Below are 13,947 nucleotides of genomic sequence, written 5' to 3'. Positions count from 1 at the left end.
GAGGGCTTCCTTGCAGTGCCGGCCTGCGAGGACATTCCTGCAAAGAATCCTGACCTTTGCAGCCTCTATCACGCGTGACTTGGTATCCCTGTGACCTCATATTCTGTGACCTCATCGCCTTCGCCCAGCACAGGGTCTCTGCTTTGCAAGTGCACAGCCCCTCCCCCCCTTCTGCAGATGTGTGAAGGAAGAGCAAGGGTCTAAAATCCCCCCCCAGCTGTATCTGTCGTGCTGCAGAGCGCTTGAAGGCAAGTCGAGCTGAGATGGAAAGTGTCACCTCCAAAACAAGCATTTCACGGATCAGATCCTCCCTCTCCTCCCTTCTGGTAAGTGTGTGCACCTCGCTGGCTCCAAACAGACCTCCGTCGTCCGAGAGCCCTCGAGGCAGCCAACAGAGTCCCACCGAGCCGGGGGCTGCACCAACACCAAGGCGGGCAGCAGGGACGGAGCAGCTCTTTGCAGCAATTAGCCATCAGCCAACGCGCAGCTCTTGCTAAGCTGGGAAATGAATATGACAACGGGCAAACTGACTTGCCTGCCCCGGTATCTCGTCCCCAGTGTGGGTGCTCAGAGCAGAGTAAGCACCCGGCAAGCACACACAATATACTTCTTTTTAATACTCCCCCCGGACGCTATTTTCAGCTCAGGAGATTTTCTCAGGAGGAAGGAGAAGAGATTAAAGCCCAAATGTGTATGTGCAAGGTGACAGAAACATACCCCGAAGGCGTGTAAGAGACAGGATCTGAACAGTCGGTAGGCTGTGATTTACCACGGAGCTTCTGGGCAAGCACTGGCTGTACTGGTGTAGCCCAGTGCTGTGAGGATGTTCCAGTTTAGGTCCTTCTGGCTGAGTCTTCTGGCTCTGTGAAGCACCTTGGCCTGGCTCACCTGGAGCCAGCCTGGGTTTTCTGCACCGTGTTTCTCCTGTGCCCCTAGTCCCAAGGCGAGCAGAACTGTCACGAGTGTGTCAGTAACCGGGGCATGGTCTATTTTCTGCTGGAGGGTGGAGAGTTGATAGTGGATGAATAAACAAACGTGAGAATGGCTGCTGGAATCAGATCAGATAGTCTTGTCTCAAGAGTGGCAACAAGAGATTTCTTGTGATGGTGATACTTTGGCCAGTATGCTCTCCCTGTGTCTGGTAGCTGTAGCGAGAGCTACCAGACCTGTTGGTTCTTGTTGGGACTTTTGTGCAGAAGCAGCAGGTGGTATCAAAGAACATGCAGATTAAAAAAAAAATAATAATAACAAACCCACCCCTTTGTAAACAGAACCAAAGAGTGAAAGTCTTGAACACTGTCAGCAGCTGGTGGCTGGAGCAAGGTGCCTGTTGGCTCTTTGTAGGGACTGAGGGGCTTGGAAGGGAGCTTAGGGGCATCCTCTTCCTACAAAATAATTTGAAAATACCAGGTGCATGTGCATTAGAGGCAAATCTGTGCACTTTTGGGGAGTGACTGTAAGTGCTGCTCTCAAATGTCACTCGGTGTAATGCTGTTAATGCTCTCCAGCCTGGCATTTGCGTCAGTGCCCAGAGCTGGTACGTCCACCAGAGGCAGGAAAATCCACTCTTATTTCCATTCAGTTTGTTGCCAGATTAAAAAAAGTCGACTTCCCTGCTTCCTCTCTGTTGAAAGAGCTGGGCATCAGTATTGACGGCATGTATCCTGAGCACCGCTGCCTGGATAGCCGTTTCTCCACGGACTCTCTTTTGACCTGCGGGGGCACATTATTAATTGTTTGTTAGTTCTGCTGGATGCACAACTTTCCGATTCTAATAACGTTTGCTCTCCTTGCCTGCTCTGCTGATTTTCCTTCCCTTAATTTCTCCTCTCCGGTTGTTTCTAATTAGCAGTTCTAACCTGCACCATACTTGCCTTTCATCCTTCGCTAGAAGTAGGCTTGGACTGGAATTAAATGGAACGATGCAGGCTTGGGGCTGCGTTTTCCCACCCTGGGAGTTAGGGTACAGAGGCGAGAGGAATTAAGAGTTGAAGGCAAACAGGTTGCTGATGTGGTTTACAAGCCTCAGGGTGGTGTTAACCCAGGCAGCAATTAGGAATCGGAAGAAAGGGATGCAGCTGCAGGGGATACAAGAGCCAGAGGAGGAGGCAGAGGCGAAGCACAAGCCACTTGCCTTCTGGGTTGGATCCCTGACAGTGAAGGGATCTGAGTGCTGGCAGCTTAGAAAGAAAAGGTGGAACAAGCAAGCCTGGGACATGCGGGCAGCGGGGGATACGTATGCTGGGGAGATGCTTCATGTCAGACTATGAGTAGTTAGCACGGTGCCAAAAGCCACTCTTGGGAGGCCAGGGCACTGAAGCAGAAATGCTTGAACTGAAGGTGCAGTGGTAGCATGGGTAGCCGTGTCCTCCCTCCTCCATGCTGTGAGGGATGGGCCGTGCTGCGGCTGCACGGTAGGGAGCTGCTGGGGGGCAGTGGTGGGTGTTCAAACGATGTTCCCCTGGACAAAGCCGAGGCTGAGAGCGAAGACCTGACCTCGTGTTTCGTGATCCGTGAGGTGTCACGCTGGCTAGCTTGGAAGGGTTTGAAGGTAGGACTTCCAGACCCGAGCTGCAATGCCTTGTGCTAAAGAGCCTCTGCTCTGCATTTATCAGCTGTCGAAGTCTCAGTCCCTGCACGGCAGAAACCTCGCAGTAACCCACATCCGTGGTTCACACCTACGCCCCCTGAGCTGAAGAAAGCATTTTCATTACTCCAGCCACAGCAGCCAGCTGGAAACCAGAAAGCTGCAAACAGAGCCAAGGCAGGACTGTAAACCTGTGTTTAGGGTTGCATTGCCTAAAATGTGCAAGTGTACTTCCGATAAAATTCCTTGTCCCTGCTTGGAGGTGGCTTGTGCAGCTGAGCAGCTTCTTCTCTCCTGTCCCAGTCTCCTCCTCACCCAACTAACCCCCTGCTCTCCTCCTGCCTCTAGGAAACCAAGAAGCTGCCCGTCGACCGGAACGAATGGGAAGGCTATTTTGATGAGAGTGGCCACCTGGTGAAATCCTGGGATTTTATTTCATCCATCATCCTCGACAGGGTGAGGAGGTCTGAAACAGGGAGGGTGACAGGGAGTGGAGGGTAATGTGTGTTATCCTCTCACCTCAGGGAGCTCAGGTCCAGACCGAGACACAGGTCTCTGCTAGGTAGTACAGGGAGAGGAGCAGGGACCTTTGAGCCACCTTCATTTTTCTCTCAGCACGATGCCCCAGCGGTCCCCGCCGGTGAGAGCCAGCAGTCGCTCATGGCTGTTGAGGGGAAAGGCTCTGGGAAACTGATAACACTCCTGGGAGCAGCAAAGGGCTGTGAAATGCTTCTGGCCTCCAAGAGTGTTCCCAGCCTCACATCCACCTTCAGAGCTCACAGGTTTGCCTGGGGAGGCAGCTGAAGGGTTAACGATCCCTGGAAAGGTGGCTCCACCCCCCCCCTCCGTTTTTGTAGAACATATAGGTTGTTGATCAAACAGCATCCCTTCGCCTAGCGATGCTGCACACTTATCCTCATTTGGCATTTCTTGCTTGCTTGCTTTCTTGCTGCTTCTTTTTTGCTTGCAGTTTACAAATTAGTCAGCTTTGCCCAGTGAGGAAGAATTGATTTTTATCACAAAACACTTTTTTTTTTTAAAGCCTCTAAAAAAAGCTTTTCACTTCCATGAAAGAAGCCAGGAGAGCTTAGAGATGAACCAAGACAACCTGTCACACTTTTTGAGAGCTGTGAAAACACTCTGGTTCCCCATTGCCTGGTCTGGTAGTGAGAAATTTTACTGTTGCGCTTAAACGCAGCCACGTTGGTCTTGAACCAACCCCTGTGGGAAGAGCTGGGGCTGGGTGTAGTTCAGGTGAGCTGGGATAACTTCTGGGCAGGTCAGGCCTTGCCCCCTCGTGACACGATGCCTGGCTGGGGTGGGGACCCCGTGGACAGGCAGGACCGGCGCGCCACCCCCAGAGAGATTTTGGTGAGGGCTGGCTGGGAAAATGCTATTTGCTGTGTGGTGGAAAGTTGTGGTTTGTTTTGAACCTCTTTGTTTTGAAACATCTTGGTGAAAATGCTTCTGAAATTATAACTGAGATAGGAACAACTTTGTTTGAAGAAATATTGCACCCATTTTCTGTTGAAACATTTATTGTTTGTTGGGAAGCCTTCCTGAAAAACCCAAATAGTGAGTGTTCACCAGTTTGTTTTTTAAATGAAATGGCAACGTGGACACACTTTAACCACAATGAGAAGTTTCCTACTAATAAAAATAGGAAAACCTGAAGGTGCTTGCCGAAATAGCACGGTCTGGGCCAACACCATACAGCCAGCTTCACAAGTGACTATCCAGATAAGAGCACAAAAGATGCTCCCAAATGTACTGCTGGGGCCACGACCCCCATCGAACGACCTGGCACGCTGTGCTAGCGGCTGTCGCCCTCCCGAGCCGCCTGTGCTGTGGTCCCCAGGGCCTGGACCCGTCCGTGAGGTCAGAAGCGTGGAAATTCCTCACCGGGTACTACCCGTGGAGCAGTTCGCGAGACGAGAGGCTCACGGTTGAAAGCACGAGGAGGTACGTCCAGCTGCCGGCGTGGCTGCCCGCCTTCGTTAGCTGTCGGCTGGGGTAGAGCTGCTTTCACATGTGGGTAACCTTCTATTGAATCCTTTCGCACCTTATGAATGGGTGCCAACCTCTCCGAGCTGTCTCTCTGCCACCTCAAGTCTGTGTGGAGGCAGATGTTGAGAGACTGAATTGCTGTCTTGGTGTGGAAGGTGCCTTCACGGGCTTGACATGCTCCTGGGCCCTTTCTGGCCCTTCAGCAGCTGGGGCAGAGTCCCCGGAGCCCTGGGGGCAGATGCTGCTTTTTAGCTGTTCCCTTTCATGCTTTTCCCACTCTGCTCTTAGAGGTTGGTGTTCGTAGACCTTTTTCTTCTGCTGCTGATCCCAGCCATTTTGGAGTAACAGTGGGAGCCAGCGCAGCCTTGGGACCCACTGGTCCTTCCCAATCCAGTAAAGCTTACTGCAAAGCTTTACTGTGCGCCAAGTGCCCAGGGAAATGCCTGGGCAGTTGGGCAATGGCCACGTCTCCCATGGTGGGCAGCCATGCATCCCCTTCTTGCAGGAAGAATTACGAGTCCTTGGTCAAGATGTACGACAAGATACAGCCGTTGCTAGAGACAGAGGACAGGGGTTTCTCTCAAGTCTGCAGATTTATTAGTAAGTGCTTACTTACTCCTCCCCTGAGCGAGCACGAACGCTTGTGCAACTGCGTGGTCTTCAGGCAAACTGTAGGTGCTGGATTTCTACCTGGTTTGAGCTAGCTGGGATGAGTCCCTGGGCCGTGCCATGGTGGCAGGATGCACTGGGAGGGAGCCTGGGGTGCAGATGGCTCTGCCTTTGGAAGGAGGCACAGGGCTGCAAACCTGCTTGCTGGTACCCACTCGCAGCTGGCCTGTGCAGGTGGGCGTGCTCAACCCGTGTCTGGCAGAGCTCCAACGCACATCATTATATTTCTGAATACCTAAAATTCCCCATAGCCATTCCAATTTATGACATTTTTCTACCTCTTTTCTCATCCTGAGTTGCCGTATTTGACTGCTAGAGCTGGCACCTGCTACAACACTGCCTGGAGCCATCAGCTTTTCAGTGATGGGTCAAGTGACCCAGAGAGAGAATTATATATAGAAAGAAAGGAGATAGAGATGTCATTAGAGAGAGGCTGGGAGTCTGGAGAGCACCTCCAGGCCCATTTTTTGCGGATGAAAGGAGCTTACTTCAGTGAATAGCATTATTATATTCAGATTTCCATTTAGGTTTCTCCAAGTTGTACAACAAAAGGAATATTAAATGATATTGCAAAATTTGTGTTACAAATCAATGTAACCTGCATAAATCAACCCAGCAGAGGCAAGAAGGCAGGGTTTGTGTGTTTTTTTTTTTCCTTTGTTAAATGCCTTGCTGAGATGAAGTTGCTTCTTTAGAAATGAAAGATGCTACATCCAGCTGGAGAAGACCTTAGAAAAATGTAATACCTTCAGCCAAATACAACTCTTTGCTCCTTTCCTTCCCCCCCCCCCCCCCCCCCCGTGATTGGGTGAAGAAGAAATCACTCTCCAACCTTCTGTACAAAGTGGTATGCTTAAAGAGCTGTTATGAGATTACCCAAGTTTTTCAGAGCTAAACTTTTCGTATATGTAGACAAACATGTAGAAGAAACTTTGGAGTAGAAGGGAAGTAGGGTGACAGGATTCTTGGACCAGGAAGAAATCTGTGGTGAAAATCAGAGCAAGAAAGCTGTCTCGGAGCCCTCTTGAGGGTTCCCAACCTGGTAAAGATATTACCTTTGAACAAAAAGGTCACTTTTGAACAACTCTAGATTGCAAGAATGACTGTACCAGCTCAAAGTCCTGTGGCCCAGTTCTGTCTGGACCACTTATTTTGCCTGTGAAGTTTTCTGCAAGACCTTTATGCATACAGAACTGATGGTGTGAAGGTGCCTGGTACAAATGTTTTGCTCCAAATGTGAAACTTGGGTGGCCATTTCTCCCTCCCCCCAGACTCAGACCTGCAGAGACTGTACACAAGAGATGCTCAAGGCCAAACCAGGGTGGACAAGAAGCAGCTGGAAAAAATCCTCTTGCTAAGCTATGTGTGCAACATGGAGGCTGGTGAGCACGTGAGGAGCAGCTTTGTGCAGCTCCAGGGGGGTTTTCCAGGGGAGGACCTTTCCCCAGCTGAGTTCAGGCCCTGCGATGAGCTAGCAAAGGGACAGTGCTGGCCCTGCTGGCCTGTGGAGGGATGTTCTCCATCCTGCTCTCCTCTGGGTTTCTGGTGGCTCCCACTTGCCCTTCTTTTCTTTGCTCTGCATAAACCATTCCTGCCTGGACTCTGTCCTTGCCACTGTCCTGCTGAGCTCTGCCTGACTTCTCAGCCACCCTGGTCTTGTCATGGCCGCTTGGCGCTCCCTGAGCACGTGGCTGGCAGTGTTGATCTCAGTCTCTGCTGGTGGGCGTATGTGAGTCCATCTGTGTGTCCTCTTTCCTGGCAGAGTACCAGCAAGGCTTTCACAAGATGCTCCTGCTCTTCCATCTTCTAGCTGAGCAGGAACATGAGATCTACTGGCTCTTCCAGTTCTTCCTCCAGAAAACAGTAAGTTTTTGGGTGCTTCTTCCCTGGGTGAAGCCCCGCACCAGGGCTGACGCTTTCGGGGCAAAGCAGCTGCCCATAGCCTCCAGCCTTCAGATTCACCTCTGCACCCCCACCAGGCATGATGCCCTCCCCCTGCCACCTTGGAGTGACCACTGGTTTGGGCTGACCCTCTTTGTCCTTGCCATGTCGGACCCAGGAGTCAGGCCAAGGCTGAGGGTGTGTTAGTGGGGATGGCACCGTGGTGAGGTTGCAGAGAGCAGTTCAGCAAGGTCCAGCTGAAGGAAAACGTCCCTGCTGACTCTGGAGAGAGGCAGGCAGGACCTTTGCGGGAGGTTTCCGCGTTCTGTAGCTGCATAAGCCCCCAGGCAAGCTCCCATCAGTGCCAGCATCTGCTGCCTGCCCTGAGAGACAATCCGCTCAGGATCCCCATGTGTCTTCGAGCAGCGGGTCGGCAGAGGCTGTATCCAGAGGCTGCTTAGCATAAGGCAGATCAGCTCACCCGTAGGGTAACGAAGAGACACATGCCGTTGATCACATTATCTGTGCGCACTGTGTCTCAGGAGGGTGGCAACCTGCCGCTGCCCCTGACTGTTGGACGTGGGCATTGCTTAATCGGTAGCACCCCGTGCTGTAATATTAGCTGGGCTTGGATTCAAACTCTGCTGATGATCTCTGCAGGGACTGGAGCCCTAGTAATGGGGCCAGATCCTCAATTAGGAGGCTTTTGGACTTATGGGATGGGTGAAGCTGGCTTTACAGTTCTAGACAAGCTGGGCCATCTGATCTTTCCCTGCTCTATGTTCCTGCATTCTTTGTCCCCCCAGGAGCACAGCTGTGTGATGAACATAGGTGTGGGGAAGAACTTGATCATGCTGAAGGCATTGATTGCATTTATGGATCCCGCCTTTGCAAAACACCTGGGTAAGTCTGAAGCCTCTTCCCTGCCTCCCCAGCCCAGAGAAGATGTTCCCATAGGCCAGAAAGCATCATTTAGAGAGGATGCCAGCAAAGGAAGGTAAATATTTGCACAGTGATCGGCTTTACCTACGCCTGCTGAATATGCTGAGGATGTGGGTCAGGGACACTGAGAGGGGGTTACACATCTTGGATCTCCTGAGGCAACTGCCTGGGAGCAATTTGAAAGACATTAGCCCTTTGCACTCACTTTTCTGAATCTATCTCCCTTTACTCTGCGAATTGCATGAAGGCTGCAGCCTTCGAGCATCTCCTCAAGCTCTTCCTCTGCCAAACTGCCCTTCTGTTGAGGCCTGACCCACTCTTTCCAGAGTCATGCTGATGCTGCTTTGGTGGAAAATGTCCCCTCTTCTACCACTCCCAGTGCCTCCTCTGGCTTAATGTGGGGCACATCTCGGTCAGCTGGTGCCAACGGCGCCAAGCCTGTGCCACCCCAGCTCAGCAGCGTGGGAGTACAGGGTGCAGAGCTGGTCGAGGCAGGGCAAGCCAGGAAGCCCCGCTGAGGAAGTGGTCTGGCTGCATCCAACCAGGAGCAAACTTTGACAGATACATCTTGCAGCCTAAGCAACAACCAACTGAAGAAATCCAGCCTGGCAATGTGCTCCCTGCCCCATGTCTTGCAACTGGTTCTTTTTGCCTTTAAAATCCAACTTACTTTCTGATCGGAGTTTGCCCTTCTCATCTTTCAGAAGGAAAAGGCACACAAGTTATTCAGTCACTGTTCCCCTGGTTTTGCTTCTCCTTCCAGCGAGTGTTCAAATCCTTCTACGATGTCTGGAGGCTCTGGGAGGTGAGTACTTTTTAACGACAAATGTCTGCTGCTTTTGGGGTTGTTGCTGTTTTGGGAAAGTAAACATACCCCGAAACCAAACCATTCCCACATGGGCTGCTTCTGTGATGGCTGGTGTGTTGCTGGTCACTTGTCCCTTGTCCTCCTCTATGGTGTGTCCCTAGGTGCAGGGTGCTCGCACTGCCCTGTGTCTGCAAGGGGAGACAGCGGTGTGTCACAGGGCTGGTGTCCCACCACCAGTCCTGGAGACTGTGCTGAACAAGATAGGGCAGAGTCTTGGGTGGCTTTCAGCTTCCAACAGGCCCCGTGGTGAGGTTCAGATATTTGGGGTACATTTGGGACAATGAGGATAGCTGTGATTCATGTAGTGCCTTGGCCAGGCGTATTGTCATTAACAGATAATAACCACTGGATCCAGACCCTTCAAAGGTATAGGGTGTCTAATTCTCCATTCTTGGCAGAGGATCTTGATGGGCCTCGGGCTTTGGATGAGAATCGTAACCCTTCAATGCCCTTTAATCCAAATTTAGGTGGACTTCAGCTCCCATAACCCCAAGGAGTTGTTGTGACCACCATCCTCAACCATATCTCAGAGCATCTACAATCAGCCAGTGTTTTCTTTTCTGAATGTATGATAAAGATCCTGCTCTTAATCATCCTCCTGAGGTCAGGAGCATGTCTGTGAGTGTGGCAGTACCTTGCTCAGGTGGCCAGATTTGCCGCTGTTCCCCGGGACGGTTATGCCTAGGGCTGCCAGGGGTTTACAAAGCAGGCACCAACCCAAACGGGGAAACCTCAGCACTGTCACCAAGCCCTCCAGCAAGATGTCCTGAGCCCTGGTGCAGGGCTCTTTGCCAGCCCGAACAGCTTTGTTGCAGGCTGTGGGGCAGCGCAGTCTGCACCCCTACAGAGCGGGCCCTGGCAGTGCCCCCCCATCTAGCCGGAGCTCTGGCAACCGCAGTGGGACTCCAGGAAGGAGAGAGGCTGCTGGAGCAGCAGGATCCCCCACCCTCCCTGCACAAGCTTCTCTCTTTGCATCTCATTTCTCAGCCCCGCTCCCTGGTGCCTTTGATTATCTCAATTAATATTTGCACAGACTCTCTCTCCGCGCTCGCCCCTCTTGATGAAGTCTGTGCAGCAAGTGTTTGTTCTAATTATTCTCTGCCTGGGCAGCGGGAGCTCGGGGCTGCAGGAGCCCTGTCTGGGGCAGGGAGGAAGCAGAGAAAACCTGGAGATGAGCAGGTCTTTGAAACAGGCTGCAAACTGCCTTTGCCATAGAGCTGCAGGGTGGGCTGCATTCACCGGCATAGCCTGGCTGGTCCCAGGTCTGTTTTTTGTGGGTGTCCACAGGCAGGCTTATTCAGAGAGCGATTCTGATGTGCAGTCACTTAAAATATCTCTGCCTCCTACTTCTTCTACCTCCCTGGCTGGGGAAGACTCTTGCACAGAGCTAGCTGGGTCAGGCTTTCCATTTAGATGTAAATTGAGTTCTGTAAAATACTTGGTGTGCAGCTAGGGCAGCTCTGGGCTTTTCAGGCCTCCAGGAGCTCTTCTTCAGAGCCTGTGTTTAAGCATCTTGGAGCACAGAGGGCTCCACAGGAAAAGAAAAAAAACAAAACAGACCTCACCCAACAGGAAGATTAGTTGTGGAACTCCTTGCTGCAGGATTTTGAGGATGCTAAAAGTTTGCAGAGTTCAGAGGGAAACTGGACAAGCTGATGGGAGAGACACCTCTTCAGAGGCATCCAGGGCTCAGGAAGTCCCTGTAAATTGTTGGTAACTGGGAGAGTATTGGGGCAAATATTGCTCATGCCTGCCCTGGGTGTTACTCTTCCCCATGCACCTGCCTTCAGTGTACCTCAGAAACAGAATATAGGGCTACAAGGACCTTCAGGCTCATTCAGTACATCTGCTCCTATGTTCTTATAGACAAGAGGCCCCCTGGACACCTCCCTCAGTCTGGGGTCCCAAGTGCAAGGGGTTTGACCTGTCCACACCAGCTGCGACCCTCTCTCAGACCATTGCAACCTCTCTCAGACCTGTAACAACTGTAAATCCCTCCCCCAGCACCCAGGGACCCTCTCCATGCATTTGGGGTCCTTTGAGTCAAAATCGCCAGGAGGAACTTCAAGGAGTTTGGGTTGCTGCTTCGTTATTTTTTCAGCCTATCAGGGGGTTCAGTTCTTAGAAGGAGATGCTCTGGTTATCCCGGCTTGGAGATTTTGCCTGTAGGCTTCCCTGATGTTTTCTTCCCCACCCACCTCTCCCATCTGTTTCCCCCAAGGTTTTCCTGACAGGGAAGCCCTGCCGAAATTTCCAAGTGATTGTGGCCTACACGCTGCTGCAGACTGTGAGAGACCAGATCCTGCGGGAGAACATGGGTGGAGATGACATCCTGATGGTGAGTGGGTGTGTGGGGAGCCCGCTGCAGCGAGCACACCGCTGTCCCTCGGCCCTGCGAGGCCAAGGGCCTCCCGCCCCACTGCCCCACGGCTGTCTGGGGGCATATTCTGCCCCTGAGCCACTGGGGCTGGGACGAGCTGCTTATTGGCCTCAAAATGATGAAACAGGGAAAGCGGCTTGAAAGGAAAAAGCTCAAATTTGATCACAAATGTAGACACAAATGTTGGGATCACGGTGTAGAGTGGACAGGCTGTCTCGGGTTCCTGGCTTTCCTTCTCCCAGCTTCTCTTCGCTGTTTGGCCCTGCCCAGCCAGGCTGCTGCCCTGGCACGGCTGCACCCAGCAGCGAGAGGCTGGGATGCAAAAGCCCCAGGGTGGTGGGGTGAGCCAGGCGCCCCGGGCTGGCTTGTGATGCAGGTACTCAGGGGCTGATGGAAGGCATCTCCCAGAGCTCCAGGTCCAGCCTTTGCATACCTGGGCTCCAAACAGAGTGTTTCAGTAATGTAGCTTTATTTTCTCTGAGGGAAAAGAGAAAATCCAGGAGAATGAATGGCTGTATATGTTAAGATTTTAAGTATCAGGAAGGGAAGGTACTTTGACAAGGAAAAGGAGGCTCTGGTCTCTAACAACAATTAGTTAGACCGAAGTAGGCAAAGGGAACCCTGGGAATCAGCTGTGGGCAGTTATGCCTTCCTCTCCCCTTCTCTTGTCCTGCTGTGGTGCTTTGCAAGGAAACCCAAGTTTTCTGAGTCCTGTGCTTGGGCCTCGCTGTGGTCAAGGAGTGGAAATGCAAGGGGAGAAGCAACAAGGGGAGAACATGCAGAGACGTTCAGGAAGGAGGAAGAGAATTGGACTGAAAATCAAATGTGAAACCTGGGGCTCTGATCCTCCACCGCTCTCTGATAGCTCCTCCTCTGACCAGAGGTTGAGCAGATACATGAGCCCTCTCTGATTTTTCTCCATCTCTTTCCCTGGCCAGCTCTGCGGGAACCTTGTAGACCTGGATGCTGACCAGCTGATCTCCGAAGCCTGCTCCACCTACGACCGCCTCCTGGAACATGCGGACAAGGTGAGGGGCAGGGCCTCCCCAGGGAGGCAGCTGGGGACGGCCCTTGCGGGGCTGCAGGGAAAAGGCTGTGGTGTCACGGTTTCAACTGATCTTCCTCAGGTGCCGGCTGCGCTGATGGAGTTCTTCACCCAGGCAAGGAAATAGAAGCGGGAGACAAGCTGGCTGGGTCGTAATAAACGCATGCAAGCGAGCTGGTGTGGTTTGATGGGGGAGAAGAGGGAAAAGGGAATTTATCCTGGCTTTTTGTGCTCTGCTGTTGATATACGCTGGTCAGGAGACTGGATCTGAACTCATGGCACAGAGCGATTTGTATGGATTTTGTGGCCAACACTGAATTCCCTGGCCCGTCAGCACCCACCTTTGATCCTGCTGTCCTTTTCCAGCCTCAACCAACCCGGTAGCATCCCAGCCTGAGGCACGGCATCGTTTCTACCTGCAGCAGTAGGAGTGGGGTGAAAGAAGAGAAGCAGAAAGGCAAAAGGTCCATTTGGAGACAAGAGCCTCCCAGCTCCTCCTCCTTCCTGGCAGGGCCCAGGCAGAAGGGCAGTCCTTCCCAGGGCAGATGTGGAATCACCTGGTCTCCGGTTATTCATAGTGGGGAATCTGGGTGTGTTTTAGGGCTAGCTGGCACCTGCTCAGATCATGTTAATGTCCCAGCTTCCGTGGGACCTGTGTTAATGAAGCCCTGAGGCTGAAATCAGATATCTCATCTTTCAGCATGGCACAGCCCATGGCTTGCTCATGTGCCACTGGTTTGATGAGCAAGACTGTGCTGGGGGAAGGCACCAATTTGGCCACGGGTATGAAAATCGTCATCCAGTGAGACTCCTTGGATGGACCCTGTGAGTGGGCACCTAGGCCATGCTCGTTGGTCCATCTCCAGCCCAACTCCAGCACATCAACAAGGCTTCATGCCTGCTCAGCGAATGTGTGAGGTATGGGGCTGGCTGCAGCGGAGGAGGGAGAAAGCACCAGCTGTGTGTGCTTTGGAGACTTGACAGATCTGTGGAGAAGAGGGGAGGCAGAAAGCAAACATCTCCCTGCAATGCACCTTGTCTCTGCCTTGACCTCCTCCCTCCCTCAGTTGCTTCCCTTTCAACTGCAAAGAGCCAGGAGGCCAATATTCCCCGGCGCCTGGCTAGTTAAGGACAAAATAAACAAGCACGAGGAGAATTGTGACTGAAATGGAGCACGGCTACCCACTGAACTGTGGCGTGTTCAAAGTGACCTTGACAGATGCTGTGGAACTTGCAGGTGACACTCATCAGACATGACAGGGATGGAGCAAGCAGGGAAGAGGCTGTGTGAGGGGATGTGGCACAACCTGAGATGCTGCGAGACTCACAAGAGCTTCAAACACTTGGTGTGTCCCCTTGATCCTGCAAAACGCATCTCCCTGGAGCGCAGGCTGCTTACCGGGGGACGTGGGACCCTGCAGCATTTCCACTGTGGGCAGTTTAGCTGCTGTTTTAGATGTACAAAGGAAGACACTGGTCCCAGGAAGGATCTCTGTGTGTGTCCGTTTCCTGGGTGTTTTTGCTCTGCTTGTCTTGACTCTCCTAACCCCCTTCAGGGCTGCTGCTAT

At 52.4% G+C, this 13,947-nt stretch overlaps 1 protein-coding gene across 1 annotated transcript; it reads left to right on the top strand.

Annotated features, from left to right (window-relative positions):
* Positions 1-2,353: 2,353 nt before the first annotated feature.
* On the top strand, positions 2,354-12,520 carry TBC1D21 (TBC1 domain family member 21). The gene is made up of 11 exons (XM_026115524.2): positions 2,354-2,551; positions 2,936-3,043; positions 4,446-4,549; positions 5,100-5,194; positions 6,535-6,645; positions 7,026-7,126; positions 7,951-8,047; positions 8,791-8,891; positions 11,176-11,292; positions 12,273-12,362; positions 12,462-12,520. The coding sequence occupies exons 1-11, from the start codon at positions 2,354-2,356 to the stop codon at positions 12,504-12,506; spliced, it is 1,167 nt and encodes a 388-aa protein (XP_025971309.2). The 3' UTR covers positions 12,507-12,520.
* The last annotated feature ends 1,427 nt before the right edge of the window (positions 12,521-13,947 follow it).

The sequence above is a fragment of the Dromaius novaehollandiae genome, chromosome 10 (genome assembly GCF_036370855.1).
Source record: "Dromaius novaehollandiae isolate bDroNov1 chromosome 10, bDroNov1.hap1, whole genome shotgun sequence".
NCBI lineage: Eukaryota > Metazoa > Chordata > Aves > Casuariiformes > Dromaiidae > Dromaius > Dromaius novaehollandiae.
Note: the sequence above shows the minus strand (reverse complement) of the source record. Positions and strands in the feature narration are given on the sequence as shown.

Bases quoted from the DNA above. Each gene is read 5' to 3' on its own strand.
- TBC1D21 (XM_026115524.2), top strand. From the start codon at position 2,354: ATGGGTAGCCGTGTCCTCCCTCCTCCATGCTGTGAGGGATGGGCCGTG. The intron at 2,552-2,935 runs GTAGGACTTCCA...TCCTGCCTCTAG, and splicing joins TAGCTTGGAAGGGTTTGAAG to GAAACCAAGAAGCTGCCCGT. The intron at 8,048-8,790 runs GTAAGTCTGAAG...CTCATCTTTCAG, and splicing joins CGCCTTTGCAAAACACCTGG to AAGGAAAAGGCACACAAGTT.